Source organism: Mobula hypostoma, chromosome 10 (genome assembly GCF_963921235.1).
Source record: "Mobula hypostoma chromosome 10, sMobHyp1.1, whole genome shotgun sequence".
NCBI classification, from domain to species: domain Eukaryota; kingdom Metazoa; phylum Chordata; class Chondrichthyes; order Myliobatiformes; family Myliobatidae; genus Mobula; species Mobula hypostoma.
In genome coordinates, this window is record NC_086106.1 from 117,120,295 (window position 1) to 117,148,208 (window position 27,914).

The 27,914-nt window shown below is 41.3% G+C and overlaps 2 protein-coding genes across 2 annotated transcripts in view; one reads left to right on the top strand and one right to left on the bottom strand.

Annotated features, from left to right (window-relative positions):
- Positions 1-2,957: 2,957 nt before the first annotated feature.
- On the bottom strand, positions 2,958-8,858 carry ndufa1 (NADH:ubiquinone oxidoreductase subunit A1). The gene is made up of 3 exons (XM_063061452.1): positions 8,696-8,858; positions 3,293-3,382; positions 2,958-3,106 (listed from the first exon to the last, which is right to left on the bottom strand). Exons 1-3 carry the CDS (start codon positions 8,795-8,797, stop codon positions 3,086-3,088), a joined length of 213 nt encoding a protein of 70 aa, XP_062917522.1. The 5' UTR covers positions 8,798-8,858; the 3' UTR covers positions 2,958-3,085.
- A 356-nt stretch (positions 8,859-9,214) lies between these two features.
- Positions 9,215-27,914, top strand: part of upf3b (UPF3B regulator of nonsense mediated mRNA decay) — a 28,635-nt gene continuing 9,935 nt past the window's right edge. Inside the window, exons 1-8 of the mRNA XM_063061085.1 lie at positions 9,215-9,424; positions 12,136-12,242; positions 16,444-16,550; positions 21,307-21,432; positions 23,780-23,893; positions 24,842-24,885; positions 24,994-25,185; positions 25,271-25,425. Of these exons, the coding sequence (XP_062917155.1) occupies positions 9,314-9,424; positions 12,136-12,242; positions 16,444-16,550; positions 21,307-21,432; positions 23,780-23,893; positions 24,842-24,885; positions 24,994-25,185; positions 25,271-25,425 (956 nt within the window). The 5' untranslated portion in view covers positions 9,215-9,313. The remainder of the gene's footprint in view (positions 9,425-12,135; positions 12,243-16,443; positions 16,551-21,306; positions 21,433-23,779; positions 23,894-24,841; positions 24,886-24,993; positions 25,186-25,270; positions 25,426-27,914) is intronic.

Genomic DNA, 27,914 nt, shown 5'->3' on the forward strand with positions numbered 1-27,914 from the left:
ACCCAACATTTAATAATAATATACAGCAAGCAGATAAATGCAACCTGAGGATTCATGAGCACAAGTGCCCTTAACAGGTTACTTCAGATCTGTGAGTTGTCTGAAAAGTGATTGTTTAAGAAATTTATTAAAATGTTTTTAAAAATCCCTTCCTGGCTTGACCTGTATGTTCTTTTTTTCACTTCATGTGCATTTTACTAGTGTACTTTCCTCAAACCATCAAGCTGTGCTGGCTTAAGACTCTGCACATTGTGCTTTAACCATTTTCCTGTGTAACCTGGGCTAAAATTAATCACTTATCTTTGGCATGCTTGATCTTCTTAAAAATCCACACTTGCAGTTGGATGTAGGAATCACAGTTAAAATGCACCTACAGTCAGCAAGTGCATTACTCTGAGGCCCAGGACAAGCTAAGCTGACGCCACCATTATCTGTGGAATTCATTGCCACAGATGGCTGTGGAGGTCAAGTCATTAGATGTATTTGTGGAGGTTAATAGGTTCTTGATTAGTAAGGGCATCAAAGGTTATGAGGAGAAGGCAGGAGAATGGGGTGGAAAGCAAAAATAAATCAGCTAAGATTGAACGGTGGAGCAGACTTGATGGGCCAAACGGCCTGATTCTGCTCCTCTGTCTAATGGTCAAACGGCAAAGCAAGCTTAATGCACAAAATGGCTTAATTCTGATCTAAATAAAAGATGAATGCCTGTGTCTCTCATTGGTAACCCAACCAATTCTGTCCAGTTCATTTCTCTCTGGGCATGTAGAAGTGGGGAAAAAACACAAGATCAAAGGATAGAAGACATCCTGCTTTTAGCTGTACAAGTATAACACTGGAAAAGTCTTGCACCTGATTTTAAGCGGCGCTTCCAGCTTTCCGCTTCGTTCTTAAAAACTAGAGCTTGTGGAGTGGAAATGCTGTACTTGAATCCTGTACTAAGATGCATCATCTCAACCTGCTGCTGTTTGGTAGAAGGTACAAGAACTTCAGGACTCACAACACCAACTTCAAGAACAGTTACTACCCCTCAACGGTCAGGCTCTTGAACGAGAGGGGATAACTACACTCATATGTCAAGGTGTTCCCACAACCAATGATCACACTGTAAGGACTCTATGTTGTTATCCAATGTTCTCATTATCTATTACCATTAATATAGATTTGCATTTGCAGTTTGTTGTCTTCTACACTCTAGTTGAGCTTTCATTGATCCTGTTATAGTCACTATTCTATAGATTTGCTGAGTATGCCTGCAGGAAAGTGAATCTCAGGATTGTATACGGTGGCATATATGTACTTTGATAATAAATTTACATTGAACTTTGAACTGTATTATGAAGTTCCCTCCATCCCTTTTCAAAGGGTCACTTGCTTTCACCGTTTCCTCCAGAATATAGATATATATCAGTATGATAGACACACTGATTTTAACATTTTACTTCTGTATCTAGGTGGCGGGGTGGAGATACATCTCTACCAAAGGAGGTGTAAAGTGCTCCTTCCCTCCGCTAACCTACAGGTCACCCTTGAACAAGGTGTAGCATCTACTTAGACCCCTGATCAGGGTCACGGGAGCATATCACAAGTCCTGGTTATGCAACCACTGACGCCAAGCAGACAATCCCTGAGGATAATGAGAGGGACAATACCCAGAAGGCAATGGCAAACCACTTCTGAGAAAAGTTTGCCAAAAGTAATCATGGTCATGAAAACTATGATCACCCATGTCAAACAACACGGCACACAATGATGATGATGACTGCTTTATCGGGTTCAAAACAAGCATCCATGCAGAATTTCGTCTGCAATGTCTTCAACAGAGCTTTTTTTTTTACATTCTGAAGACATCAATATAGATATTTTCAACAATTTCCATAAGTCTATTAAACCATGATCATTTTACTTTGCCAGTGTGATAGATATAGAAATATAAAATATGGTTTTAAGATGTTTTCTGTAATTTCTGTACTACATAATTATACAAGAGTTCACCATCAGTCCTGATGGGTCTCAGCTTGAAACATCAACTCTTTTATTTCTTTGATACTGTCTGACCTGAATTCCTCCAGTATGTTGTGTTTGTTACTCAAGAGTTCACTATTTTGCCTCAACTCTAATTAAGCTTAATTTTTCTCTTCATGATATGCCAATAGAATTTGCAACTTTTCAGTGTTTCAAATAAAGAATTCAAACTGCAACTATGTAGAAACCTTTGGTATGTTTTTGAACCATCTGTATAAACTGTAGTTTTTTGTGGCGTCCTGAAGGATGCGGCGAACTGTACTCTTGAGAATGCAGCTATGGCCACAATGGTCATTACTGGGTGGACTTGGGACTGGAGTGAAGTGGCAAGGCCCAGGCCGAGAGCAAAAAACAAGCCAATGTTTAGTTGATTGAAGCACCGAGCCAGATTAAAAAGGTTAAAGCATCGAGGGCAAGGGCAAAGAACAAACTGGTGATCAGCTCACTACTCTGTGAGGCTTTACTTGCCTCAGTGCTGGGCTGACTTTGCAGCTGTGGCCAGCAGCAAGTGGGCTCCTGGACCCGCAGCAGCAGTGAACTGGCTCTGTGGTTATGGACTCACTTTCCGGGACTCTGCGGTTCATGTCTGGCTATTTGTTTACTTTAAAAAAATAGTTTGCACAACTTGTTCTTTTCTTACACATTGGTTGTTTGATGATCTTTGTTATATGGAATTTTTTTGTGGACTCTAGTGTGTTCCTTTGTTTTTGGCTGCTTGCAAGAAGACGAATCTCAAAGCTGTATATGGCACATTGATAACAAATGTACTTTGAAAAGCAAGTTCAAACTGACAAAAATGGAGAAACATTTAAAATAGATCAATACCCCATAGCAACATTTTCAATGTTCTAACTCATTCATTTCCATCTCCACACTTGCTACTTTCTACACTTCCCAAAGCTATCTGCAATAGAAAACTCAAACTACATATCCAGTTCATGTTTATACCTTCCATTTTATGGTAAAATATTTAGTTTACATTATGAAACAAAGATTAAAGTTAACACTTCAATAATGCTTCTCCTCCAGATTCACGAGTATGGTGTTCAAGATGAAGACCCCATCAGTCAATGTTTTCTAATCCCTGTTAAAACAGAAGAATTAATTAGGACATTTATTTTACATAAACAAAATCAAAGTAATATATTATTGTTTAGATCTACCATACATATAATTTGCCACTTTTATAACCGGCATTGTAAGATGAACTTTTAAGTGGATTCAATTTGAGGTCAATGCATTTCAGCATTCATATTCCCCGAGAATTTACCTTTGAGTTGAAATGGATCTTGCCACCAGACACTCTTCTGTCCCTTTCTAACAGAATCCATTGATATGGTAACCGGGCAGTTCTTTTTTCCTGAGCATAAAAAAATCATTGAAATGTTAATAGAATTTGATTTTGATTAAAAGGTCATTAATTGTCATTGGATGCTATATTGCAATTTGATTTTAAGGTAACAACTAGCGACTTTTTAGTCATCAGGACTTGAACTTTCACAACACATTCTTCCACTGAGATTGCAAAAAATTCACGTACTCCCCAATTAGATCAGAATGCTGCACATTAGTGGAAACTGCAAGCATATTCAAACTCCTGGGAGTGCACATCAAACACAACCTCTCATGGTCCCAGAACATATCCTACACAGTCAAGAAAGGTCACCAACACCTCTACTTTCTGAGGAGGCTGAAGAGAGCTGGACTTTGCACATCCATACTCACATCATCCTATAGACGTGTATCAGAGAACATCCTGACAAGCTACATCACTGCTTGCAACGGAAGCTCCACCGCGGTAGACAGCAAGACTCTACAATGGGTAGTCAAAACTGCCGGACACATCATCGGCACCACCTACCCACCTTTAAGGACATAAAAACAGAACGATACAGGAAAAGGATCCCACCCACCCTGCTAATGGACTGTTCGTCCCACTCCCATCAGGGAGGAGGCTACATAGCATCTATGCCAGGACCACCAGACTCAAAAACAGTTACCTTCCTCAAGCAGTAAGGCTGATTAACACCGCCACCCACTAACTCTGCCACTACTTTATTATTTCTTATTATTTCCTGTTAGTCATCTTACGTGTTTATATTTATTGTGTTTTTATTATTGTGTTCTTTACCTTTTGTGTTTATTTTGCGCTGCATGGGATCCAGAGCAGCAGCCATTTTGTTCTCCTTTACACTTGTGCATGGGAAATAACATCAGACAATCTTGAATTCATTGAACAAAATTATGTACAGCAATTGAAATAAAGGAACTTTACTGTTTTGGGAGGAGGGAGGGGTTAAGAGGGGAATGGAGAGGACGGGGATCCAGTAAGGGACCAGCCAATTAGAACTTAAACAAGAAGTAATTTTCCCATTGAAGAGCACTGTGTATAATCACAATGAAGACCTGCAGTTTTTCAGTGAAGTATTGGGGATTAAGCAGGAAAGTGCATGAAAGAGAGTTAGAGAAGTCAACCATGGCAACTCTGAATATAAAGCTTAAGGGGTCATGTGACTTAAATCTCAAATTTTATTTTTGAAGATAGAGATTGCATTTCACATACTACTCACTGTAGGGATTCAATCCAAGACTAGCCATGTAGGACATTCTCAATCCCAGTTAATCTAAGGAAATATTATGCTTAAAATCTTTTAGCATAGGGACTGCACTTTACAGTGCCTCTTACCACTGGTTTAACTCTCACCTGTCTGCAAGGACATGTCCCTCTGTGATGGCGCAGTTTTCCTCCCACATTCCAAAAGATGTTTGGTTAGGGTTAGTGTGCTGTGGGACACCATGCTGGTGCCAGAAGCACAGCGACACTTGCAGCCAGCTTCAGCACAACCCTCAGACTATTTTACACTTTGATGCAACGATGCATTTTGCTGTGTTTCAATGTCCCTATGTGTGGTAAATTTGTGGAATTTATTACCACAGGCAGGTCTTTGGGTGCACTTAATGCAAAATTGATAGGTTTTTGATGAGACACGGTATCAAAGTTTATGGGGAGAAGGCTACAGAGTGGGGCTGAGGAGGGGAAAAATGATTCAATGGCAGAGCAGACACAATGGGCCAAATGGCCTAATTCTGCTCCTAAGTCTTACATACATATGACAGATAAAGCTAATCTTTAAAAATTTAAATCATTCCACAGAGAAGAAAGGAATAAGTCTGTTATGTATGGAACTAATGTAAACTAAGTTTCAATGTCATGCTAGTTTAACTGTTTAAGTGTAACAGATGCCAATGTAGAAGAACTCAGCTCTATCAGCAGAAAATAATTAAAGCTCAAAATTCAAAGTAAACTTTAAACTTTAAGTATATTCAGCTGAAAGAGCTGAGTTATACAGCAGCATCTGTTAAATAAATAAATTACTTTGTACTACCATTTTCCTTAAATATTTATGTAATTCTCTTTAGATTCTGCATAAAGAACACCTCCATTTTGACCACCTTCTCCAGACAGGAGGTAAAGAAGAGGTTTGATAAAGGTAGTGAATCTTGAAATACTTTATCAAGAAAAACAAGGTTAAGCTGGCAAGTTGAGAGTGAGAGGGGAGATTTTTAAGATCACCCATTAAAATTCTAACAGATGTTTCGAATGTTCAAATGCAAAGGATGAATAAAGTATCTTGTCATATTTAAGAAAGGAAAACTAATGTCAACTTCAAGGCAGGGGATTGAGCCCAGCTGATGACTCTTTCAGAAAACTAATATGGGATAGATGGATGGCCAGATAAAATACAGTCTCTGCATCCATCAGTGTGCTTTGTGACCTGTCACTCCATTGCCCACTGCAGTTTTATCCTGACTACCCCCTAAATACAATGTATGAAATACACATAGTCTGATTAGACTGGTTTAACCTGGCCCTTTCCAAATTCAAGTCATTATTTTTTGATCCTTTTATTCTTTCTATTTTATTAATTTCTCTTTGCTTTAATGGTACAACTTTGAATATTTTTGTACTTTCATGTCAGTAATGACACACTTTAACAAATACACCATCTCTGAGATGTTGTTCATTCTTGACGGTCTTTTCCTTGTACTCTTTAGGATAGCTACATCAAAGAAATGTGCAACAAATAACTCTAATCCATCAACAGGGAAGTATTATAGAGTCAGATAATATCCCAGCTGTAGCACTGAGGATTCTTCATTGCTGTTTCTGTAACAGTTTTGTTAGCCTTGAACCCGGAGGACCGGTGAATCACTGAGTCTGCCCTCTACCCTCTGAACTGCTTGGCATGGGCGACCCGACCAAGAGCCAAAGGATAAGGCCCTGACTCCAGCCAATGTGGCTCACTGGGGCATTGAGGCACACGAGCCTCCAAACCACCACAAGCTTGTGGTGCTCTTGGACATGATGAAGGAAATCCTGAGCACAACCAGAGATGGAGGACCCTCATTGCTGCCCTAACCGCCAGCAGCATAACAGGCAATAAGCACCGAGGATGCAAGCTCCAGAACTAGCTGTTCCAGCGAGATATTCCAGTCCAGATACAACACTAGCATCCTCCAGACAGCATGACAAATTGCCCAGGTATACTATAACAGGATTCTAAGTTACTCCTAATATTGGTGGGGGGAGGGAGGGAATAGAATCAGAAGGAAGCTAATGGGTCTGTGAGAAAGAATAGCTTTAAGAGCATACTGGGTACTCTGAAAACAAAGGATGGCCTCTAGCGAACTAACGGAGCCAGTGTAGCACAAACAACTTTCAAAAAAACTCAGGATCATCTGCACTATCGCTATTTGATTGGACGACATCAACCATTCAAAAACACCATCTACCACCAACACACAGCAGCTGCAGCGTACACCATCAGCAAAATGTACTGCAGGCTAACCCCATGACCTCTCCACCCACCAAGTTCAAGGGCACCATCACCTGCAGATTCCACTCCCAGTCCCCAACATTATTACTTGTTATTGTGTCCAATCTCTGCGATTTAAGTTTGCTGACAATACCGCTGTCAGAGGCCGAATCGAAGGTGGTGGTAAATCAGCATACAGGAGAGAGATTGAAAATCTGGCTGATAAAACGAGTCCTTAAATGAGTGTATTTTATTCGAGTGCCTGATGGCTGAGGGGTAGTAACAGTTCTTGAACCTGGTGGTGCGAGTCCTTCTACCTTAGCAGCAGGAGAAAAGAACATGGCCTGGTCGGTGAGGATCTTTGATAATAGGTGCTGCTTTCCTATGGCAACGTTTCATGTAGACATGTTTAATAGTTGGGAGGGTTTTACCCATGATGTATTGGGCTGAATCCACTAGCTTTTGAGGGATTTTCTGCTCAAAGGCATTGGTGTTCCCATACCAGGCTGTAATGCAGCCAGTCAGCACACTTTCCACCACACATCTATAGGAATTTGATGACATGCCAAATCTCCAGACTCCCAAGTAAGCAGAGGCACTATCATGTTTTCTTCACAATTATATTTCTATGACAGGTCCTCTGAGATAGTGACACCCAGGAATTTGAAGTTGCTGACCCTCTCCACCTCTAATGATTACTCACTCATGGACCTTTGGTTTCCGTTGCCTGAAATCTACAACCAGTTTTTTGGTCTTATTGACATTGAGTCAGCAATCTAAAATTTGTCAGTGTTATCATTTCAGAGGACCTGTCCTGTGCCCAGCACACAAGTGCAATTATGAAGAAAGCACAGCAGCATCTCTACTTCCTTAGAAGTCTGCAAAGACTCGGCATGATATCTAAACCTTTGACAAACATCTATATGAAGGGTCTCAGCCCGAAACGTTGACCGTTTACTCTTTTCCAGATGCTGCCTGGCCTGCTGAGTTCCTCCAGCATTTTGAGTGTGTTGCTACAAACTTCTATAGATGTGAGGTGGAGAGCTCCATTAACTGGTTACATCACAGCCTGGTATGGAAACTCCAATGCCCTTGAATGGAATTTCTCCAAAAAGTGGAGCCCAATCCATTAAGTGTAAAGGCCTCCCTACCACTGAGCACATCTACATGGAGCACTGTCACAGGAAAGCAGCGTCCATCATCAGCTCTCTTCTCACTGCTGCCATCAGGAATAAGGTACAGGGGCCTCAGGACCTACACCACCAGGTTCAGGAACAGTTATTATCCCTCAACTATTAGGCTCTTGAATCAGTAGGGTTAACTTCATTCAATTCCACTCGCCCTAACACTGAACTGGTCCCACAACCTATGGACTCACTTTCAAAGACCCTTCAGCCCACGTTCTCAATATTTAGTGTTTATTCATTACTTCCTCGGCAGTTGCACATCATGTTGTCTTTTTGCATATTGTTTGCCCGTTATGTTAAGAGCGGCTTTCATTTATTCTTTTATGTTGCTTGGATTTTCTAAGTACACCCTCAAGAAAACGTATCGCATGGTTACATATGGTGACATATACAGTATGTACTTTGATAATAAATTTACTTGGAACTTTGAAACCCAGGGACCCACTACCCGAATCACCATCTGCATACACCTCCCTGTACAGCGACCCTCCAAATCTCTTCACAAGGATGGTTGGATATAGGCAATTAATGTTAAATAAATTAAAGGAGTTATAAATGCCGGAACAGTAACCGTAGGTCAAAAGCTATAGGGTGCCCCGCAGTACTATTTAAATGTACTACGTTATCTTTATCCCTAATGAGTTGACACCGTCTTGCAGTAACGATTACCTTGCCACCGTTGGTAAACCTGTGAATATAGATGGTGGAGAGGCCAGGAATAGTCAAGCAAACAGCCATGAGGCCGAGGCCAGGAAGGATTTCGTACCACATCCCTGCCGACAGCAACCACCGACCTCCAGCGCCTCCGACCTCTACACACACTGAGCATGCGCAGAAGGCGGAATCATGCGCTTCAAGGAAAACCGGATGAGCATGCGCAGAATTGGTTCCTTGTGAGGAGTATTGCGCATGCGTACCAAGGACATTTCCCCTCGGTAAAAATAATGAGCATGCGCATTGATGAGACTTCGCGACGGGCTTTCGATGAGATTATTTAATCCAAACTGACGTTTGCCGTGTGCGCGTTTCCTTACAAACTGGTGCTTTTTCCCCTAACTTCTAACGTCCGTATGGCAAACACAAACCCCTCTCACTAACCAGCGGGGCAGCCCATCGACGCCCCAGTTCAAATCTCGCGGCAATTTGCCGAGACTATTCCCACCTCCCGTCCTCACACCCGCCAATCAGAAAAGGAGGTTGCGTTGAGTGACGTGACGGCGAGCCGGGGCCCCAGTTGAGTTAAGTTGAATTCGGGGTCGAGGCCTGCGTGAGGTGGCGTTCATCGTGATGAAAGAGGATAAGGAGAATACCAAGCCGAGGGACAAGAAAACGGAGGTTAAATATGAAGAGCGGGTGGAGAGAGTTGAGAAGAAGGAGAAGAAAGAGGCGCTGACTAAGGTTTGTGCAACAGTGGGCCTCAATGGGACATAGTTGGGATTAGGCTGCAAGGTCCTCTCAGTGGCTCGGTGTTTGCTGACACACAGTCACAGCGCGCTGCCCGTGATATGACTGGGTACTTTTTCACACCGTGCTGGATTTCAGTGTTCACTTACGCTGTTGTGTGTGGTCTGGCTAGGTGTCTGATCGCAGACACACTCCTTCTGTTGTGAGTTGTGTTTAAACACACACCCCTTTCACAGCCACTGTCTCTACGCACAATCTGTGCTGCGGCTGAGCGGAAAATAGGGGTAGGAGAAGGCTCTTCAGTTGTTTAGGCCTTCGTATACAACACGATAATGATGCTTAATCATCTACTTCAGTATTCTGCTTTCTGCCTGTATTCCTTATTTTTGCATATGTTTGAGAAATGTATTTATCTCCATCTAGATTATATCTAACGACTCGGACTCCACTGCTTTCGGTGGTACTGAATTCTAGAGATTTGCCTACCTCTGGATGAAGACAATTCTCCTAATCTTGGTTCTGTTGGCATACTCTGTATTCTGAAGTTTTGATCCCTTCTCTGGACTCTCCCGGCATTAGGAGCACTCTCCCTGTATCTACTCCAATTAGAGCTTTATACGTTTATAGAGATTTATATTCTATGCTACGGTGAATGTACGCCTAACTTATCCAATTAACTTACCCAGTTTTCTCAATATATGTTATTTTTGCATTGGAGGGATCAATGTAGTATATCTTTTTATCCTAGAAAAGAACAGAGACTCCAGAGGGCATCTCAGAAAAGCAACCCTCTCTCCTCCCCCATCCCAAATCTTATAATGAAGTTCAATATCTATTTGCCTTCCCAATTGTTTGCTGCATATGAATGGATACCCTGGTCTCATTACACTTTTTCTCTTCCCAAACTATTAATACTTGCATCTTTTTAGGAAAATAGATATCCTTCATGTTTTGACAGACTTCTGACATGCATTTGCCTGTCTGCCAGAGTTGTTCCCTCTGCCTATATCCCACCAGAGTTGCTTTCTCTGTCTACATCCCACCTTTGTGTCATTTTTAAACAAGAATCATTGACATATGTTGTGAAAAGCTGGGGGTCAAGCACCGAACACTAGGCATCCACAGCCATTTATTGCCCACAGTAACACTGATTTGTACCACGGGTGTGGCAGGCATTTATCCCACATATTATAATGGAAATGTCCTGTGTTGCTGCTCTGTATTTATCTCTCAGTATTTCAATCACATGTTGACCTTTGTAAATTAAGCCCATGTTGTCAAGACGAAAGCTGTGGAGCTGTTATTGTATAATTTTTTTCTCAGAGGCCTGAATTTCCTGAATATGGGTGGCAGAGTGGGGATACGTCTCTACCGAAGGAGGTGTAAGGCGCTCCTTCCCTCCGCTCACACACAGGCCACCCTTGTGCAAGGTGCAGCACCTGCTTAGCCCCTTGATCAGGGTCACGTGAAGCCGTGGGAGCAGGAGGTGCATGTCTCAAGTCCTGTCCATGTAATCATTGACACCAGGCTGGGCTGGAGTCGGTCACCTGTTTTGTAAGGACACTCTCCAGAAGAAGGCAGAAAAATTTGCCAAGAGCAATCACGGTCGCGGAAAGACAACGGTCGCCCATGTCATACAACACGGCACATCACGAATGACAAGTTTCCTCATTGTTATAAGCATTTAATTCTAAAGATTGTTTTGAGCTCATGACTGATATTTGCCTGCAAAAAGCCTCCTAAAACTGAATTAATCTATACTTCCACAATTGAGAAAATCTGCAGATGCTGGAAATCTGAGCAACACATATGAAAATGCTGGAGGAACTCAGCATGTCAGGCAGCATCTATGGGGGAAAAAATACAATTGAGATTTCAGGCCGAAAACCTCGGGCAGGACTGGCAAAGAGTTTTGGCCTGAAACATCGACTGTTTACTCTTTTCCCTAGATGCTGCCTGGCCTGCTGAGTTCCGCCAGCATTTTGTGTGTGTTGCTTAATCTATACTTGTAGCTGAATCTCCAGCTACTTTAGATTTGCTCTATAATACTGTCACAATGTTGTAAGTATTTGCTGTTTCAACTAAAAAAACATTTTAGGAGAGACTTTGCTATGTTTAACTGAGCATGATGGTAACTTGGTTAACTATTTTATACTACCAAATAGTAACTTTAGTAACTGTGTCACCACAGGTAGCCTGTGATCTACTGATTATCCTGAAGGGGAACAGGGGCTTCAGATCATCTGTTGTAATATGGACTGCGGGATCCTTGGTTTGTTTTTTTTTCCAGCGATACACTTTAACAGGCCCTTCCAGCCTACCAAGCTGCATGCCCGGCAACCCACTGACTTAACTCTAGTCCAATCACAGGGCAGTTTACAATGACAGATTAGCCTACTAACTGGTGCGGCTTTGGACTGTGGGAGGAAACACACATATGGGAAGGATGTACAAACTCTCTTACAGTAGACTCTGGAATTGAACTCCAAACTCCGACGCGCCAGGCTGTGATAGTGTGGTGCCAACTGCTATGCTGCCAGGCACCCGCGTTTTGGCCATTGAAAGAACTAGTTACTCGTAAATTGAAAGGAATGATGGATATCTGATTTGAGTAATCTGTTCCAGAATTGAAAGATATTTCATAAGTTGCAGTAACAAACTGTGTTATGGGCATGTAATTGATTATAATTCTCCTTTCCAATTAGGTGGTGATTCGCCGTTTACCTCCTAGTTTGACAAAAGAACAGTTGGAGGAACAGCTCGCCCCGTTACCTGAACATGATTACTTCGAGTTTTTTTCTACCAACTCGAGGTGAATGTTAATATAACAGAATTGTATGAACTGTTTTTGAAATAGACCAAGCTTTCCTTTCCACGTTAAAAGTTAGAGCTTGTTCTCAAAAGTCTTGTAGATCTGTAGATTTGATGTGCTGTGGTAATGAGGGCTAGGAATGCTGTCAGTCACTTTATGTATAAGCTGTCATGTACCTAGCATCACTTTATGGACATACAGTCAATCTATGTATATAAGCTATCCTATGTATTTATTAGTATTGTGTTCTTTATCTTATGTTTTTTTGAGTTGCATCACATCCAGAGTAGAAAAAATTGTTTCCCTTTACACTTGTGTACTGGAAATGACATTAAACATTCTTGAATCTTGACATGTTCACCTGACGCGTTAACTCTGTTTCCCTTTCTGTAGATGTATTGGTTCACATACTGTTCTTGGAGATCAGTTCACTACAACAGTGCATTGAGGTAGTACAAAATAGAACGATAACAATGCAGAATAAAGTGTTACAGCTACAGAGAAAGTGCAGTGCAAGTAGACAAGGTGCAAGGTAAACTAAGGTCAAGAATACATCTTATTAATCTAGGAAACCGCTCAATAAGCTTATGACAGCGGGACAGAAGTTGTCCTTAACCATAGACATAGAGCAAAATTAGGCCATTCGGCTCATCGAGTCTGCTGTGCCATTCCATCGTGGCTCCTACGCACCCCCCCCCCTTTCTGCCTCCTGCCTTCTCCCCATAACCTTTGGTGCCCTGACTATGAACCTCTGCTTTAAATATACCCAGTGACTTGGTCTCAGCAGCCATCTGTGGTAGTGAATTCCACATATTTGCCACTCTCTACTAAAGAATTCCTCCTCAGCTCTGTTCTGAATGAATGTCCCTCTATTCTGAGGCTGTGACCTCTGGTCATAGACTCTTTCTGCCCCCATTATAGGAAGCATCGTCTCCAGGCCTGTCAATGAGATGCCCCCCTTAGTCTCCAAACCAGTGAGTACAGACCCAAAGCCTTGAAACGCTCCTTGTATGTTAACCCTTTATTTGCAGAGACTGGTAGTACATGCTTTCAGCTCATTTTTCTGCTTATTGGGGAGGAGGACAGAAAGAATATCTGGGTTGGGTGGCCCTTTGATTATACTAGTTGTTGAGACAGTGAAGTGTAGACAGTCTATAAAGGGGAGGCAGGTTTCTGTGATGTGCTGTACTGCGTCCACAACTCTGCAGTATTTTTGTCACCAGCAAGGCAGTTGTCGTATCCCAACATGCTAAGTTTCTCAAGCAGTTTCTGTTTTTATTTTAGATTTTCAGCACCTATGTTTATTCCCTCATGACTACTTGTGATATTGGTCAAGTGGTGCTACATTAATTGTTTGATGACTCAGTTTAATTCTACATCAGTTAGATATAAGCCTGTCAGACTGCAGAGCAATTTTGGGATCCCACTGGTATAATTAACAGCATAATTGAAACAAATTGTGTTTTAAGTATAGAATGAAATCTTCCAGATTACTGTATTCTTGTCAGGCTGATCCCAATGGCAATCTTAAGTGAAGATCTCTGGACAGCAAAGATCTTGCTGATAATTCATCTATTACTGACTGAGAATGATTTTTTTTTGGCCCTCTCATTGTAGCACTTCTCAATTTAAATAGAAATGCAGAACTTTGTGACAATAATCAGCTTGATTTATGATCAGCCATTGAGGCAGTTTTGACTATTTCCATGACTAATTTAGCCAAATGCACTCTTTCATGCAATGTATTATGAGTTGTTTGTTGATCTCATGGGGAAAGTCCAGCAAATTCCATTTTTTTTTAAAGATTGAAACTTGTATCGGTGTGAATAAGTCTCAGCATTTTGTTTCTCAGTTGGAGTTGAATTTATGATTAGTGGATGTATAAAATATGACTGGTGGTGGTGAGAATTTTCTTGCTGTGTAGAACGTTGAAATCAAAAGCACAACAACATGAGCATAACAACATGAGAAGCAGATGTAAGCGTAGGCTGCTTAGCTCTTTTTGTGTTTGTCTTATCATTCAATAACTTTGTGTATCATTTTCCTGTACTGTCTCCATTTCCTCTGATTTACCTTCGAAATCCAAAACTCTGTTTTGTCTTTGACATGTTATTTGGCTAGTTGCCTTAGCTGAACCAATCAATTCCTCAACCTTGATCACTAAGAACAACAACTGTGGCAATAACAACAGTATTGTGGAAGGTTGGCTCTGAGATCCTTAAATTCAATATTCCTTCACTGTTGTTGAGACTGAGTTGCTTAAGTTACAAGGAGAGACTGATAGGGGGAGGCTGTTTTCTCTGGAGCATACAGGGCTGAGGGAATATCTTGTAGAGATAGATAAAATCATGAGAGGCCTAAATAAGGTAAATGGCCATATTGCCCAGGATAGAAGAGTGTAAAACGAGAGGGCATAGGTTTAAGGTGAGAGGTGAAAGATTTAGTGAGGACTCGAGGGACAAATCTTCCCATAGACCAGGATTTCCCAACCTGGGGTCCATGGACCCTTTGGTTAATGATGGGGGTCTATGGCATGAACAAGTTTGAGAACCCTGCCTTAGAGGATGGTTGGTGTATGGTATGAGCTGCTAGAGAAAATGGTAGAAGTGGGTATAATTTCCACAGGTAGATGGATAGAAATGTTTGGGGAATATGGGACTAGCTCAGGTAGGCAACTTGGTCATCAAATTGTTCCCCAAGGGCCTGTTTCATGCTATATAACTTTATATCCTTGGTAACGATTTTCACAATTTGCTACATTATGACTAAAGATGTTTCCTCTCATCAATCACCTTTTTTGTATTGAGGATCTGACCCTGGGTTCTAGACCCCACTGATGTGGGAAGCATCTAGCCTTTTAAGCCCAACTAGAATGTTCTACCTTTTCAATGAGATTACCTCTCACTTCTGAACTTTAATAATACGGATGTAGTCTGCTTAATCTCTTTGTACTTCAGCTCTTCTCCTTGGATATCACTGGTGAACTTGCACTATATATCTTCTATCATTGGTGTATAGTTGGTAGAGGAACCAGAGCTATTGGTAAATTGGTTTATTACTGTCACACGTACCAGGGTACAGTGAAAACTTATTTTGCATGCTGTCCATATGAATCAATTGGATTACAATGTGTTAACATAGTACAAGGGGAAAGCAATAAAAGAGCAAAATAAAATGCAGTGCAGGTAAAAAGATATAATTGTACTGGGGAACCATTTAATAGTTTTAAAGACAGGCTTTCAGGCTTTTGTATCTTCTGCCCAATGGGAGGCAGGAAGAAACGAGGGTGTCCAGGGTGCCTGGGATCTTTAGTCATATTGTCTACTTTACCAAGGCGGTGAGAAATGTAGACAGTCCATAGAGAACAATACTCTGCCCAATATTAGGAGATTTGGTCTCACCAGGCCCTGTATAATGAGAGTAGTGTATATATCTGCTCTATACTCAAATCCCCTACAATAAAGGCCAGCATAAAGAATATATAACATTACAGCACAGTGCCAGTCTTTTGGCCCACAATGTTGTACCAACTTACTACAAGGTCAATCTAACTTCCCTTCCCTCCTAGCCCTCTTTTTCTTTAATTCATGCCTATCTAAGAGTCTCTTAAATGTTCTGAGTGTATCTACCCCTCCCAGCAGCCCTGGTTGCACATTCCACACACCGACTACTCTGTTTTTAAGAAAGGAAAAACAACTATCTCTGACATCCTTCCCCATACTTTCATCCAAACACCTCATCCAAAATGTCTCTGGTTCACCACTCTATCTATGCCTCTTATCAAGTCACCTCTCATCCTTCTTTCCATATCATTTTACTTTCATGTTCAGTGATTTGTGTACAAGAAGTTCCTTCTAAATATTGACACTTTTCAATCTGTTGCAATTTAAAAATAATATTGCACCTAATTTTTTTCCTTCTGGTAAAGTGGATGATTTTGCAATTTTCCACATTATAATTCATCAGGCCTTTCAGTTAAACTGTCTCTAATCCCACGAAGCCTCTGTTCATCTTCCTCAGAACCCACAGTCCTGTAGCTTTGTATTATCAGCAAGGTTGGGTATACTGCAGTTAATCCAAATCTTTGATATTAAATGAAATGCTAGGTCATAAGTGCTGTCCAGTCATTTCTATAAAACAATTGAGCTAAAAAGTACCCTTTTCAAGCTGTTTCTTACACAAAATCTCTTTCTCTCTACAGTTTGTTTCCCCACATATTTTCTAGAGCATACATAAACTTCAAAAACCAAGAAGATATTGTGCTCTTCAGGGATCAATTTGATGGTTATGTTTTTATTGACAGCAAAGGTATGGTACTTTTAACTATTGTTAACAACATTTCAATTGTTTTGCACAATTTGCATCTGTTAAATCACCTCATTTGTATCCTCAAAAGTACAGTGGATTCCAGTTAATTAGAACACATTAGAACCAGTACATTTTGGCCCAATTAAGCAGCTGACCCAGTTAACTTTTATGAAAATAGTTAAAAGGTTATAAAAAAGACAAACTACTGTTTGAGTAGCACATTATGTATTTAAATGAAACACAAAATAAATTAGAACTCTACCAAAACTACTACGTTCCTATAAAACTATTAGTTCCCTATAGTTATCAATGGAGGAATTCATTCAATGTATGCTGTGTTCTTTTGACTGTAAATTAACAATATCAACACAGACACCCCACTAAACTCAGTTCTCCCAAACAGTGCCACCAAACTCATAGTTCCCTTACCCTACACTGCTCGCTTCTACCTCCTCCCAAGATCCACAAACCAGACTGTCCGAGTAGGCCGATTGTCTCTGCCTGCTCCTGCCCCACTGAAATTGTGATACCTTGAGTCCATTCTATCCCCCTCGGTTCAGTCCCTTCCCACCTACATCCTCAACACTTCTCATGCTCTTGATCTCCTCAGTAACTTCCAATTCCCTGGTCCTGACTGCTGCATTTTCACCATAGACGCTCAGTCTCTATACACTTTTATGTGCCATCAAGAAGACTTCAAAGCTCTCCACCCCTTTTTGACAAAAGAACGAACCTGTTCCCCTCTGCCACCATCCTGCTCAGTCTGGCAGAACTGGTTCTCACACTCAACTATTTTTTCCTTCAGCTCCTCCCACTTTCTCCAAACTGGAGTGGTGGTCATGGGTAGCACCCGCATGGGCCATGCTATGCTTGCCTCTTTGTTGGCTACGTAAAACAGTCCATGTTTGAAGCCTTCTCCTCCATCTCTTCCTCCACTTCATTGGTGCTGCTTCATGCACCCATGCTGAGCTAGTCAATGTTACCAACTTTGCCTCTAATTCCCACCCTGCCCTTAAATTCACGTGGTCCATCTCTGACACCTCCCTCCCTTTTCTCCATCTCTGGAGAGAAGCTGTCAACTGACATCTGTAATAAACCTACTGATTCCCAGGGTTATCTTGATTATATCTCTTCCCACCCTATCTCCAGTAAAAATCCTATTCCCTTTTCTCAGTTTCTTCCTCCACTGCATCTATTCCCAGGGTGAGGCTTTCTATTTTAAGACATGTCCTCCTCCTTTAAAGAATGTCCCTCCACCATAGATGCTGCCCTCACCTGTTTCTCCTCCATTTCCTAAACATCTGTGCTCGCCCCATCTTCCCACCACCTTAACAGTGATAGAGTTCCTCTTGTTCTTATCTACCACCCCATCAGCCTCTGCATCCAAAACATCATCCTCCCCATCTTTTGCTATTTCCAAAGGGATCCGATCATTAAACATATCTTTACTTTCCACCCACCCCTGCAGCATTCTACAGGGATTGCTTCCTCTAGGATTCCCTTGTCCATCCATCCCTCCCCACTAATCTCCCTTCTAGCGCTTATAGCTGCAAGCAGCCAAAGTGCTATACTTGGCCATACACCACCGCCCTCACCTCCATTCAGGGCCCCAAACAGTTGCTTCAGGTGAGGCTACACTTCACCTGTGAATCTGCTGGGTTTATCTATTGTGTCGGTGCAGCCTCCTCTACATTGGTGAGACTCATCTTAAATTGAGGGACTGCTTCGTCAAGCACCTCTGCTCTATCCATCACAAGCAAACTTCCTGGTAGCCAAACATGTTAATTCTGATTCCCATTCCTACAGGTAGGTCCATGGCCACTTCTTGTGCCTAGATGAGGCCACTGTCAGGGTGGAAAAGTAACACCTTGTATTCTGTCTGGGTAGTCTCCAACTTGATGGCATGAATATTAAAAAAAAAAATTCCCCCTTGACCTTTTACCTCTTCTCATTTGCCTATCACTTTCCCCTGAGTCCCCTCCCCCCGTGATCCACTGTCCTCTCCTATCAGATTCCTCCTCCACCCCTTGACCTTTCCCACCTAACTGGCTTCACCTTCCAGCTATCCTCCATCTCTTCTTTCCCCCCCCCCCACCCCACACCTTTTCATTCTGCTGTCTTCCTCCTTCCAAGTCCTGAAGAAGGGTGTCGGCCTGAAACATTGATTGCTTATTCATTTCCATAGATGCTGCCTGACTTGTTGAGTTTCTCCAGCATTTTGTGTGTGTTACCTAGTGCAGAGAGTGGACTGCCTTCAAATGGTGCTTTTGACAATTGCATCCTCCAAATCTTTGATTTAATTGTAACATTTAAGATGATTGTCAATACCTCCAAATTCTAACTCGTTGAAGTGGTGAAATTATTTCCTTTTCACTCCTGACTTTCTATCATCTCCAAGCCTGAATACTTGAAACCACAATGTGCAAAATAGTTCTGAGTTATCTTACAATTTATTACTCGCCAGCTATCAGTAACAAAAATCACATTTTAACATAAACATGGCAAGTGATGATATTTAAACACTGTTCGCCCTAAACACAGTGTGGTATCTAACAGCCACATGGTGTGCGGGAGGCTGAAGCTAGGTTACAGTTGCCTGCTCTAATTAAGCAGCATACCATCCCAAATAAATGAAGGGAGTCCTGCTATTTTTCTGGACTTGTTTTTGTTCTTTAAGAGTTGTCCCAAATAAGCGGCTGCCTTGATTAACTGATGGCCGAATTAACTGGAATCCACTGTGTGAATAGTAATTTCTTTTTTTTAACTTATAGTGGTGGTTGTGGCATCCGTTAGTCTCGCGAGACCATGGATCTGCGCCTGGAAGTTTCCAGGGCGCAGGCCTAGGCAAGGTTGTATGGAAGACTGGCAGTTGCCCATGCAGCAAGTCTCCCCTCTCCACAACACCAATGTTGTCCAAGGGAAGGGCAAGAGCTGATACAGCTTGGCACCAGTGTCATCACAGGAGTTGCCAGAACGAGGTTGAAGGCAACGTCGGACTGCCTTAGGGACTCCAGCTCCGGATTTGTCCTCGGGGTTTACTCCTGAAGCCTTTCCCAGGAGTGGGTATGGCCACAAGGCAGCAGAGGTTTGAAATCAGAGTTTTCTCTCTTAGATGGACTACCTTCCCAGGCTGATCAGCTCCATCTACCCGAAGCACTGGTTTTAAGGCACCAGGAGCCGCCTTCGCCCCTTCTCCTGTCAGTAGAAACAGTTCCACCGGGCTTAGAGGCTAAGCCACATGAAAAGGCCAGGAGTTGGACTTGGTTGTCAGAGGCTATTTGAGGCGCATGCCATGAGGAACACTTAGGTAGTGGGAGCTTGTCCCCACAACCACTCAGCTTGACAACCTTGGAATTATAGTGTTGTTTAATAAATACTGGTATTTTTTACTTGCCCGCTCTTGGAATATGATGATATGTAGCATGAGTTAGTCCTGACGAAGGGTCTCGGCCTGAAACGTCGACTGCACCTCTTCCTACAGATGCTGCTTGGCCTGCTGCGTTCACCAGCAACTTTGATATGTAGCATTATTTTGCCTAGGAAGGTTTCTCTTTGCAGTACCACCTGCAAAGGGAAGATGCTTTTCCATGAAAGGTTTGGTACTTTGGGTGTTCCGTTAGCAAAAGAGTGAGGAATATCAAATAAAATTACATTGTTTCTTTTCTATTTTTCTATGTACCTCTGTCTATGAGTGTTGAGACCTTCCTTTGGTCAGGGTCGACCATGGATATTAACATCTTCGCTGCCTTCTTGATACACAAGCCAGAGCAGTACAATAATGAGAGCAGCTGTTGCCCGTGTAGCAGACTCCTCCTCTCTACACAGCTGATGAGTTGAAAGGAACGGCAGAGACCAACCACGTCACGGGAGTTACCAGTCGGCATTGAACTCAACAAGGGACTCCAGCTCTGGATTTTTTGTTGGCGTTTACTCCTAAAGCCTGCCCTATCTGTGGGTTCAGTGGCAAGGCAGCAGACATTTGAGATCAGAGATTTTGTTCTCCTAGATGAGCTGCCAACCACAACTGAAGAGCCCCATCTGCCTGAAGTGACTGGTTTTAAGGCACCAGTGACCTGCCTTTTTTCCCCTTCTGTCAGCAGTGGTTTTGCTGGGCTTAGTAGTTAAGCCACACGTGAAGGCCAGGAGCTCGACTTGATTGTCAGAGGCTATTTGAGACGAATGCCATTGGGAGCATTTAAAAGGTAGTGGGAATTTATCCCCATTACCACCCAGGCTATAACAACCTTAAAGAACTGGCTCTGGCTATGAATGTAGAACACATAGCGAAGCATAACTTCACTCTAAATAGAAGATATCCATCCAGACAGCCACAAAGTTGATTTTTGGATCTCTCCCTCCCCCTCCAACTTTCAAATCCCTTACTCACTCTTCCTTCAGTTAGTCCTGACGAAGGGTCTCGGCCTGAAATGTCGACTGCACCTCTTCCTACAGATGCTGCCTGGCCTGCTGCGTTCACCAGCAACTTTGATGTGTGTTGTGACAAAGTTGATTTAGTTGTTTTGAAAGGTAACCTTTGCTATTGAGCAGATTTGGTTCAAATGCCTGTCATGACTGTTCAAGATCAAATGAAAAATTAATTTTGGACAAATTGTTCCAGCCTCCATACTAATAGTTATGTTTCAGTTACCTTAAGTTCGTATTTGATTAAATTTTTAATCTGATCTCATTTTAATAGTTAAACCTTTTACTTGTATTCTATGTCTTGGCTTTCCATTTCTTCTTTTCCCGATAATAGGTCAGGAATACCCTGCGATTGTAGAATTTGCCCCATTTCAGAAAATTCCAAAAAAGAAAAGCAAGAAAAAGGATGCAAAAGCAGGAACTGTTGAAGATGGTACTGACAGTATACATTTTAGTGATGGTATGGAGTGTTTATCTTATTTATATAATATAAATGCTTGTAAACTGTTTTTATGTGATTGTTTTGTTTGTGTGCTTTGAATTTCAGGTAGATTTTTAAGGTGTAACTTGGGTATCCTGATTGTACCAACTTCAGATACAAGCATGTAAATTTTTGGGCTATGCCTGAAATGTTATCACTGGCAGACATAAAGTATCCTGTGGCTCAATGCAAGCTCTTTCTAGTGTGTTAACCTTTTCTGCTTCATGATCCTCAGTCAATGCATTTTTAAAAATATGTGCATTCTAGGCTGAACAAATTTATTGCAATGACAGATTAAATAGCAACCATATCTGTTGGTCTGGAGTTGCATGTGGTCCAGAACAGATAGGGACATTGATGGACCAGGTGTGTTAGAGTATCACTTAAGATAATTATTTGTTGCAATTACTGATTCAAATTCTAGTTTTTTTTTAATTCCCACCTGCTGTGGTGGGATTGAACTGGTGTTTTATGAATCATGAGCCAACCATCGATTAACTGTTCAGTAGTTAACCATTGCATTTTGACTACTCAGACTACACTGACCCCAGAGAGATAATCAGTTTTAGATTAAGCTCTAAATGCAATTTGATAGTGATGTGTACATGTGGCTGTTGCATTTCTTACATTACCAAAAGTGACAAATAACTGGCTCCTAAGTGCTTTGACACATTCTAAAAAGGATGTGAAAGGCTCTGTGGAAATGCAAGTGTTTCCTTATTTTTGGCTAGAAGATAGACTTTGGATTTATCTCAGAGCATGGGGTTTTATCAAGGAAATGAAGAATTCCAAATTGTGCCTTCAATCCATCATGATACTACTTTTGTGCTGTACTCATTTTTATTCCATTATCTTGGGGGAAATGATTTAAATGAAAGACAAATGTTGAAAAAACAATCCTTCACTGGTTTCAAGTTTGAAAAACGACAGATTTTAGTAGAAAATACTGGAAACACTCAGAAGGCTATGAAAGAGTAAAACGGGATTGACATTTTGGGTTGGTGCTGCTTATTCTGTTGAAATAATTACTAAAGCTTCAACAGCATAGAAGTATAGGCCTGGAATGTTAAATATTTTGCTCTTCAGAGATGTAACCTGTCCTTCCCAGTATTTTAGCAACACACATCAAAATGTTTGGATCTCCCCCTCCCCCTCCCACTTTCAAATCTCTTACTAGCTCTTCCTTCAGATAGTCCTGACGAAGGGTCTCGGCCCGAAACGTCAACTGTACCTCTTCCTACAGATACTGCCTGGTCTGCTGCGTTCACCAGCAACTTTGATGTGTGTTGCTTGAATTTCCAGCATCTGCAGAATTCCTCGTGTTTACCTTCCCAGTATTTTGTTTTTTTTATTTCCAGCACCTGCTGTTTTGATTTTCAAATACTTTAGTGAAATGCTTTACATGGTATGAATTTGGTTAATGAATGCTTTGCTGTTTAACTTTGAGACAAATGACCTAGCATGAACCACCGTAAATAAGTATGATTGTTGCTAGTTCTCATCCTGGGGTTCAATGATGCAGATATTTCTGTGGCTTGTTTTAATTGTCTTTCAGCCAAGCAATTTGTATTATGTATTTTGTTCACAACACTCTTAAGTATACTATAGTTGCTTGTGGACCAGTGTTGTTAGCAGTTGGAGAGGAATCTATTGAGGAAACAATTGCCTTTGATGAAGAAAGTGGCATTAAAATACAGACTTTGTTAGGAGATCAGGGAGTACCAATTCTTAAGACTTGGGTTTTCTAGTGAGGAGATCAGTGCTCCTTGTTGCTATCACCATATTGACTAAGTCTATTGAATAGATACAATTTTAAAGTGCATATATCAATTACGGGGGAAAAGATTTGTAGTGTGTTAGATTCAATTTTTTAAATTCCTGTTTATTTCACTGGCTTGGAGGTTAAAGCTCTTTCCCCTTCTGAAGTTCAGATTACAGGTTTGAATCCAACTCCAGTGTTCACAGGTACAAAGTTCAGGTTAACTCTTTGCTAGAATACTAAGTTTGTGTATTATAGGTCCGGTAAAAAATTAGTTTGAAGCCTCAGTATGTAGTACCTTGTAGTAATTGGCATTATTTTGTCCCTGATCCACTGTGGGAATAAGTGCCAAGTAAACACAATGTGCTGATCTGGAGATGAAAGTTCATATTTCCATGGCAGTTCTGAATGATCCTATCCTCCAAATAGTAAAAGTTTGTCGTGTTTCTGATAAGGGAAATAGAGCAGTTTTTCAAAAATAGAAGACCTTGACTTAATTGCTTCGATTTTGATTGCGTTTGCTTTGAAATTAGCTGAATTTCTGCTCACTCTTTTGTATTTTATCAGATCCTGAATACAAAAAGTTTTTGGAGAGTTATAATAATATGGATGATGAGAAAAATTCAAACAATCCTGAAACACTTCTGGAGGAAATTGAAGCAAAAACAAAAGAACTGGCTGGTAAATAGAACTGCTTCAAAAAAAATCTAAAGCTTCTAAATCTTTATTTACTTGTTTATAAAAGAGTTGCAGAAATGATGATTCTGTAAATTATTGCTTTAAGTAATCTTGTGCTCTTTAATACTGAACGCTTTTCCATAAATGAAACTTTTTGTTTTAATAATTGTTAATGAAGATCTACAATAAAAGCAGTTTGCTCTATTGTCTTCGATCAAAAAGAACCATCAATATAGGCCACCACGGTGGTGTAGCGGTTAACATGATGTTATTACAACTCGGGGCATCAGATTTCAATTCTGGTGTCCTCTGTAAACAAGTCTGTATGTTCCTTCCTGTGTGCCTGTGGGTTTCCTCCCACAGTCCAATGAAGGTTAGTAGGGTCATCATAAATTGTCTTGTGATTTGAAAGGGCCTGTTCCCTGCTGTATCTCTAAATAAAAAAAAATAATGATTTCTGGTATAATTTTGAGCATATAAGGGTAATGGCAGGTTTCATTCTTCTAAGGTGAATTGTAAAAGTTTGCTAATTTAATATCAAGCAATAATGTATTTTGCTAATTTTAATCAATATGTAATTAGGCCTAACATTGAATGCTTGTGTACATGTGATTTGAGTTGCTATTATTTAAAACAATATGTATCTTGTTAATGTTGTATTCCTGAATGATGATTAGGGAGTCCTAGGTTTCTGCTTGCTACCACCTGCCCCCAGTTACATTCATGCACTTCAGAAATGCAGCATTGATGCTAATGGAGCTTTTTGTGTATCTTGGGTCTTTTACAAAGACACTGTGTACTGATAACCATTTGTACTTGTTTCTTGAGCAGTAATTTTCCCTGGGTTGTGCTACATGTCAGTGTATATGGTTTATTCAGCGTTTTCTCTAATTTTACAGGCAATCAGAAGTTTTTGCATTAGTGTAAATGGATAATATTTTTAATTCACAGCCAAGAAAACAACACCTCTTCTGGACTATGTAAAAACTAAGCAGGTAAAGATTCACACCCCCCCCCTCCCTCAATTTGTTATTTTGAAAATTATTATTATTTCCCCCATACATGCTGTTAATTTATGAATGTGTCATTGTTTTCTGTACCAGAGAATAAGAGAGGAAAAAAGAGAAGAAAGGAGGAGACGGGAGCTGGAAAAAAGGAGACTTCGCGAAGAAGAAAGAAGAAAATGGAGAGAGGATGAAAGGCGAAAAAGGAGGGAAGCAGAGAAACAAAAGAAGATGGTAGAGAAAGGGTTTGACAAAGAAAAGGATCGGTCAAAGGATGAACCAAAGATAAAGGTGCACTATAATGTCAGTATATCTACAGAATTGCTATATTAACCAGTAAAATATGTAACGGGAATCTATCTCAATGGATTTGTAGCTTCTGAAGAAGCCAGAAAAAGGGGATGACTCCTGCATGGAAAAGCCAAAGGACAAACTAAAGAAACTGGACAGAGAAAGGGCTAAAGAAGACAGGTCATTCATTGCCCAGGGAAAAAGACTGGAGAGTTCCATCAAGGATGATAAAGGAAAAAAGTACGTGGGACTAAATGGAATTAATTGTATCTGTTGTCTTGCTATTTGTTTCGTTACCTGTGATTATAAATCAGTACTAGAGTACAGTGAACCACAAGTAGTGGTCCTCCCTGTACACTCTTATAAAGGCTGCTCTGGTCAATCTTTGCCAAACATCCGTTAGCCTTTTTCTCGCAATAGACTTTGAAGGCTGCTATAGCATAGCGGTTGCAATACTAGATTCATAATTTCTAAACGGAGTAAATCAGAGGTGCAAAGGAACTTGGAAGTCCTGGTGCAAGATTCCCTGAAGGGAAAATGGAGACACCTCTTTCTCCCTTATTGGGGGGAGAGAGAACCTGCAGTACATCGAATACCAGGTGAAACATGAAGTCTTTGGGGTAGCTGTGTCTTTGCTATTGCTTTGCTCATGCTTCAGTGCTCAGCAGTGTCGATACTTTTTTTTGCCGGTGGGGGGAGGGGGGATTGTTACTCACTGCCACGCGAGCGGGAAGGGGAAGCTGGTGGAGGGGACTTCGGGGTTCTGACATTTAACTGTCATTCATTCTTTGGGGCACTCCTCTGTTTTCGTGGGTGGTTGTGAAGAAAAAGCATTTTGGGATGTATATTGTATATATTTCTCTGATATTAAATTGTGCCTTTGAAGTTGTGTCGGTGATAAGGACGGCAACTGCAATGATAGCATTCATTTCAAGACTACTGCATTAGAAGAGCAAGGATGTGATGCTGAGTCTTTATAAGGCATTGGTCAGACTGTTCTTGGTGTAAGCAGGTTTAGGACCGCATCTAAGAAAGGGTATGATGGCAATGGAGAAGATCAAAAGGGGTGTTCATGAGAATGGTCTCGGGAATGATGGGGTTAAAGTATGAGGAGCGTTTAATGGCTCTAGGCCTGTACTCACTGCAGTTTAGAAGGATGAGGAGGTGGGGGGGGGGGATCTCAATGAAACCTATTGAATATTGGAAGACCTGTATAGAGAGGATGCCCACTATGGGAAATGAGTCTAATACTAAAGGGCACAGCCTCAGAATAGAGGAGCGTCCTTTAGAACAGAGATGGGGAAGAATTTCTTAGAGAGTGGTGAATCTGTGTAGTTCATTGACACGGATGGTGTGGAGGCCAAGTCATTGTGTATACATAGACCATAAGACATTAGGAGCAAAATTACTCCATTTGGCCATTGAGTCTGCTCGATATAAAGTGGAGGTTGATAGGCTCTTGATCGGTAAGGTCATCAAATGTTACAGGGAAAAGACCAGGAGAATGGGGTTGAGAGGGATAATAAATCGGCCATTATGGAATGGTGGAGCAGATTCAATGAGCCGAATAGCTTAATTCTGCTCCTATGTCTTATGGTCTTCTAATCATTTATGCTGGAACCTGTCCCACCACAGCAGGTTGGAAATTAGAAATGAAAAGCGATCTATTTGTTTCTGGGCCGGCCTTTATCTTCTACAGCATTGTGGTTGACTTAGCTGCCCTGTGAACGGGCCTCTTCATTCTGAGTCATGTAGAAACCCATAATGAATACTAGCATTTCAGATACGCCAATTTTCCTGGCAAATACACCCAACGACCTGGCCTCCACAGCTGCCTGTGGTAACAAATTCCACAAATTCACTACCCTCTGGCTAAAGAAGTTTCTCCACATCTTAATTTTAAATGGATGCCCCTCTGTCCTGATGTTTTGCTCTCTTCTCTTCTCCTAGACTCCCCCACCATAGGAAACATCCTTTCCACTTTCTACTCTGTCTAGGCCTTTCAACATTTAAAAAGTTTCAAAGAGATTTCTCCCCCCCCCCCCAATCTTTCTACATTCCAGTGAACATAGATCCAGAGCCATCAAACGTTCCTAGAATATTTTCTAAATGGGGAGAAAATCCAAAAAATCTGAGATGCAAAGGGACTTAGGAGCCCTTGTGCAGAACACCCTAAAGGTTAACTTGCAGATTCATTCGGTGAGGAAGGCAAATACAAGGTTAGCGTTCATTTCAAGAGATCTACATCTACCCTGCACCTTCCTCATTTTTCCCAGAAACTCATGCCATTGCTGCTCTGCTGTCATCCCTGCCAGCTTCTCCTTCCAATTTACTTTGGCCAACTCCTCTCTCATGCGACTGTAATTTCCTTTACTCCACTGAAATACTGCTGAGTCAGACCACCTTCTCCCCATCAAATTTCAAGTTGAACTCAATCATATTGTGATCACTGCCTCCTGAGGGTTCTTTTATCTTAAGCTCCCTAATCACCTCCCATTTATTATATATCACCCAATCGAGTATAGCTAATCCCCTAGTAAGCTTAGTGACAAACTGCTCTTAAAAAGCCATCTCGTAGGCATTCAGCAAGCTCACTCTCGTGAGATCCATTACCAACCTGAGTTTTCCCAATCGACCCTCATGTTATCTCCATGACTTTCGCTCCTGACTCCCAACCTACGACCTCCAGTTAGTCTTGCCCAACCTAGGTGGGGAAAAGCCTGCTTGCA